The sequence below is a fragment of the Lepidochelys kempii genome, chromosome 24, assembly GCF_965140265.1.
Source record: "Lepidochelys kempii isolate rLepKem1 chromosome 24, rLepKem1.hap2, whole genome shotgun sequence".
Lineage (NCBI taxonomy): Eukaryota > Metazoa > Chordata > Testudines > Cheloniidae > Lepidochelys > Lepidochelys kempii.
The window spans coordinates 5,054,634-5,060,633 of NC_133279.1; the positions used below are offsets into that span (position 1 = coordinate 5,054,634).

Consider the following 6,000-nt stretch of genomic DNA (forward strand, 5'->3'; position numbering starts at 1 on the left):
CCTCAAAGCGCTTTACAAACTCCAATCCAATCTCAGAATAGCCCTGTGAGGTAGACAGGCAACATACACATTTGCCGGTGGAGAAAGAGAGGCACAGAAGCTACGCAATTCACCAAACATCAAGCAAGTCAGTGGCAGAGTCAGAAACAGAAGCCATGAGTTTTAGTTCTAGGTCCCCTGCTTTGACCACAGGTAGTAAGCTAGATGGATAAAACTTAATAACTATGAAGATATTGTGTAACTGTCATCCTACAGTTTTTGTCCTACCATTTACACCTCACTATAGACTTTGCTACCAAAGCACTACAGGAGGATCAAAGATTAATTTGATCAAACAGAGCTCACTTCTCTGTTTCATTCACTAGCATTTCCAGAAGAACTCAGAACTTCTGATTCATTTTCCCCCACCCATAGTGAAGACGGAAGCCTTTGAAAGACTCCTTTCCTTCCAAGAATGGGCCAAAATATGTACTCTTTACTTCTGTCAAAGCTATTGTTTAAAAAGCCACATCTTTTCGTGGCGTACTAGTCAAATATGAAAAAATTGTACTGCCTCCAGTCCAGCCTCGCTCAGTCACAACGACACTTCTCAAAAGTGAAAATGATGTCACTCAGACTACAAGGGTCAGAAACGGAGTAGCAGTGAACACCTGTTTATAAGCAGCTGAACAGACCCTGAAAATGGGATGTTAACTTGTGATGCAAGCACGAGTCTTCTTTTAAAAGAAGTGTAAATTAACTGTATTTGATGATCAAACACTGACCCATTTGTCCTGCCATTTATTAAACTCAAACTGCTTTATGGATCTCTCACATGGACACACAACTCTGATTATTTCATTGCTGACAGCTCAATGGAGCTCATAGGCCAGGACAGAATTGTATTCTTGTATATGTACCTGAAAGGGGATCACAAAGTCTTGTGTAAGGATCTACTTAACTAAGCAACAACATCAACACACATGGACACTGCATGTACACATGAAGTTAGACTAAACAGACTGAGGAGACAATTTGCCAGAGCACCTGGCAGTATTGCCCTTACTGAGAGTCAAGAAAACCAAACAGATTATTATTTGGATATCAACAGTATTGCTGGGTAAAAATGGGATCAAATGGTTAAGTAATGAATCTTGCTCACATGCACCAGAGTTGAACCGACTTGCCAAATTTGAAGTCAGGAAAGGTTTTGCTCCAGGGAGTACTTAGTTGGGAACTTCTGGGTATTTTTGCCTTCCTCTAGAGCATAGGGCTGGGAATCATCCATTAGGGTGTATCCCACATGATCAACTTCCTGAAATTGCAGTGGATGGGCACTAGTGGACACTGGTCCTTCCAGTTGTTTTCTGTGTTTCTATGGACAAACCAACTAACATTGTATCTGCAACCTAAAAGCCAAAAAAGAGAGCAAGATTTGTTTTCTACAAGATATACACAACACACTGATCAGAACATAACTCAGTCTGCTCTATGTCCTAATCTGACTAACACCAGGGGCTGAGTTACGTTTTGGAGTTAACAAACTGATGTCATGCCTCACTACATATTTTAACACCTGCTGGGTTTAATCCCTGCTTTCAGCCAGCAGATCAGAATCACAGAGGAAGCAGATCAGATGCCAGTCTGTAAAAAGAACCAAACAGGGCATCTCATGCCAAGCTACATGGAAACAATCCAATGATGAGTCCTCTTTGTCTAGAGGAGAAACTGAGCTAACATTTTCTTTCCTTGCCATTAACATTTTGGAATTGGGCAGGATGGCACATCTTATTTATTTAAAACATTACTGATCGGGGTAGCCTTGTGGGAATGAGATGTGTCCACAAAGGGAACTGCAGCCATTGTCTTATTCCAGCTTGTATCAGTACAAAATAATATAATGCAGTACAATCTAAAATTGTAGACTACACAAGGTTAATGCAGAGCTGAATGGCTAGTGGTTACTTGGAGGCAATTCTGACTTGGGATTCAAGTGAAACAAGTTTGGTGGTCTCAAATTAAACCACATACTGTTAACACACACATAATTTAACCCAATGGACAGATTTTTAGGAGAGACCCAGGACTGGACTAGCTCAGGAATTATACATACTGGAAGAGCCAAATGGGAAAGCTTGCCCACCTCTGCCTACAGCATATTCCTCAATCTCACACAGGAATCTCTGCACTGAAGGAAGGATGGTTTTGTTGTTGAAGAACTAGCCTGGGACTTAAGAGACTTGAGTTCAATTCCCAGCTCTGTCACAAATTCTCTATGTGACACTAGGCATAATACTTAGACAACAATTACAGCCACAAAGGTGAGCCCATTCATGCATAGTTTAAAGTCTGTACTGGAACGTACAAGAAGAGATGAATCAAAGAAACACATCAACACGGGGATCAAAAGTTTCTAGAAACTCACATCGTAGCCCGTGTCCTCAGCTAGCACATGGAATATGATGAGTACAGTACATCTTCCTGCAAAGCAAGTTACCTGTACATTTTACATAATCCTACATTTGAACAGAGGAACAAGATGTGACACTAGGCTGTTTAGTGTGCAAGCCATGTTAGTAGACTTACTAAATGTAAATTCTTTAACAAAATCAAGCTACAGGGTTAGCTTCTGGCTAACATAATTTGGCCTCTCTTGTAATAAGCAGACATTTTTAAAGGCTAAGCACATAGTTATCTCAGCTATAAAAATACAGCAAGCACTTAGATGTCTAGTGAAATTCTACTCTGGAAATTTAAATATAAAACTTACTTCCTATTGCCTTGAACACCAGAATATGTTAGTATGGAATGGAGTATTTTACAGTCTGACTGCTAATACCAAGACCCTAATACATTTTGGCGCTGTAGGCATCTCCTGCATGACAGAGCATCCTAGAACATGGGCAACTAAAACCACTGCTTTTTGCTACACTCTGTGTAATGAAAAACACGTCATTTAACTTGAATGTAAAAAAACATGCAATTGTATAAAGATCCATCACAGACACAGTTAGGGAAATGCTTTTAATAACCTACCAGTCAAAACTTTGGACTTTTGTACAAGGATCTCAACATGCTTTACAAAGGTAGGCGTGGTTATCTCAATTTTACAGGAGAAGGAAGAAAAATTACTCAGATGGGAAAACTGAAGCAGAGAGGGACAGTGACTTGGTCATGGGTATGCAGCAAGTAGAACCCAGGAGTCCTTATTCTCATGCCTGGACTACACTTAAAATTTAGGTCGATGTAGCTATGGTCCTCAGGTGTGTGAAAAATCCACACGCCTGAGGGTATGTCTACACTGGGACTTGGTCGGCAAAACTTTTGTCATTGAGGGATGTTAAAAACAAAAACAACCACACCCCAAACAACACTTACCAACGAAAAGCGCCAGTGCGAACAGCACTTTGTTGGCAGAAGCACTCTCCTGCCGACAAAGCCACTGCCGTTCATGAGGGGTGGTAGTTTTTTGTCGACAGGAGAGCTCTCTCCTGCTGAGAAACAGCAGCTACACTGCATGACTTTTAGCAGCATAGCTGTAGCAGTACAGCCGTGTCGCTAAAAACTGTGTAGCGTAGCCATAGCCTGAGTCACAGCTATGTCAACCTAACCCCCAGCGGAGACACAGCTAGGTTAACAGAAGAATACTTCCTATCGTCGCTTGCGGAGGTGGTGTTCCTACAGCGATGGAAAAACACCTTCTGTCAGCATAGGCTGCATCTATACTACAGGGTTAAGCCAACAGAGCTAGAGCATTGTAGCTATGACAATATAGTCCCCATAGTGTAGACATACCCCCACTCCCTAGATATAATGTTCACTGACACCTGAAGCCTACAGCAGTCCTTTGCTCCAGGTTATACGAAGAATGCCATCCCTGCTGTACTACCTTGACTTGTATTGCAGTAGCACCCAGATCGGGGTGCTGTACAAACACCTAGAGTGACAGGGTCCCTTAAGAGTGACCAACAAGGTCTATGAATGCCCAGCACCCTCCAAGCCTGCCAGCCCCTCTGGATCCTCAGAAACTGGAGACTAACAATACAACTGCTTTGGAGGAGGACGAGGTGGGGATTAACAGGGGCTTAGTGCCCAGCTCTTCAGCACACCCCTCCCCATCCTATATAAGCAATGGCACAATCAGGGCAGGGATGAGATGAGAAGAGGACAGCCCCTCTGCCTCCCCATGCACACGTCTCTCTGACCCAATCCCCCCACCTCCTATCCTGTGTCCAGCTGCCCCCCAGCCCCTGTTCTCCCCCACCCCCAGTTCTCCCCCCATCCCCACATCCCCCAGTTCTCCCCCCATCCCCACCCAGTTCTCCCCCACCCCCAGTTCTCCCCCCATCCCCACATCCCCCCCCAGTTCTCCCCCCATCCCCCCCCAGTTCTCCCCCCATCCCCCAGTTCTCCCCCCATCCCCACATCCCCCCCCAGTTCTCCCCCATCCCCCAGTTCTCCCCCCATCGCCCCCCAGTTCTCCCCCCATCCCCACATCCCCCCCAGTTCTCCCCCCATCCCCACATCCCCCCCAGTTCTCCCCCCATCCCCACATCCCCCCCAGTTCTCCCCCCATCCCCCAGTTCTCCCCCCATCCCCACATCCCCCCCCAGTTCTCCCCCCATCCCCCAGTTCTCCCCCACCCCCTCCCCCCATCCCCCAGTTCTCCCTCAGCCCCTCCTCTCCCCATATTTCACACTCCCCGTCCCCCATCTCCCTCTCCCCCCATCCCCAGTTCTCCCCCACCCTCCTCTCCCCATCCCCTGCCCCCCCTTCCCACACCCCCCGCCCCTGCCCCTGCCCCAGGTCTCTCCCCAGCCTCTCAGCTCCCCTCCACGCCCCCGCCCTCCCGCCGGTTCTGCCCCCGGCCCCGCCTCACCGGTACAGCCGCTTGGTGTGCAGCACCTTGGCCTCGGGCTCGCCGCTCTCGCCGGGGGTCCCGCTGCCCTGGCTCATGGCGCCCGGCAGGGGGAGGCCCGGCGCGGCCGGCTCCCTCCCTCCTCAGCAGCGCCCGCTCCCGGCCGCCGCCTCCTCCGCCCCGCAGCGCGGCCGCCGCAACCACCGGCCCCGCGCGGCCGCCATCGCTCAGCCGCGGCCCTCTCCCCGCCCCCGCTCGAAGTCACGCGAGACTTCGCCCGCCTCTCCCGTGGTCTCTCGAGAGCGGGACTGCCCGCCCATGCCTCTGGCGGGCAACATGGCGTCCGCTCCGGCTTCACCGCGCGAGATTTCGCGGCTAACGCCCCCACCGCCAGAGCTGTCGCTCTCCGCTGCCAGGACTTAGTGCTGGCAATATGGCCGCCTCCTAGCTTCAACTGCCATTCAAAATAAACTTTATTGACAACACATGACTTCGGCAGACAAAAGGGGGAAGGGGCGAGGCGAGGCTGCAGTGGGGATGGGGACAAACCAAGGCTTACCCCCACCCTCTGAGACGGCAGGGGCCTCAACAGATGCAGACAGAGCAGGGCCTGATTCTCCTGTCACTTAAACCAGTTTAAATCCGGTAACAGTAATGGAGTCCCTCCTGATTTACACTGGTGAAACTGAAGGCCAAATCTGGCCCCGGGGAAGCCAGGACCTAGGAATTGACATAGGTGCAAGTCAGTCAAGCTGAAAATGTTAGGGGATCAGGCACTGGACTGGGAGCCAGGAGACCTTGGTTCTGTTTTAATTGGCCCCACTTTCACACTGAGGGTATGCTTTTTAATTCGTGTGTAAAGGGTTAAGAAGTGATTAATCGATATTTAATAAAGGGTTGGAGTCTAACAGGTTGCTTATGAATAGAGCCCCACCAAATTCACGGCTGTGGAAAATGTGTCACGGACCATGACATCTGAGCTCCCCCTGTGAAATCTGGTCTTTTGTGTACTTTTACCCAATACTATACAGATTTCATGGGGCGGGACGACCAGTGTTTCTCAAACTGGGGGTCCTGACCCAAAAGGGGGTCGCAGGGGAGTCGCAAGGTTATTGTAGGGTGATCATGGTATTGCCAACCTTACTTCTGCACTGCCTTCAGAG

General features: G+C 48.8%; 1 protein-coding gene across 4 annotated transcripts in view; it reads right to left on the reverse strand.

Annotated features, from left to right (window-relative positions):
* Positions 1-5,094, reverse strand: part of SMG5 (SMG5 nonsense mediated mRNA decay factor) — a 45,724-nt gene extending 40,630 nt beyond the window's left edge. For 2 of the 4 annotated variants that reach the window (XM_073323371.1, XM_073323374.1), the window contains exon 1: positions 4,859-5,094. In XM_073323371.1, the coding sequence (XP_073179472.1) occupies positions 4,859-4,935 (77 nt within the window). In that variant the 5' untranslated portion in view covers positions 4,936-5,094. Of the gene's footprint in view, positions 1-1,141; positions 1,389-2,404; positions 2,461-4,858 lie in introns of all 4 variants that reach the window. The other 2 variants (XM_073323372.1, XM_073323373.1) reach the window with 2 other exon arrangements.
* Between the last annotated feature and the right edge of the window lie 906 nt (positions 5,095-6,000).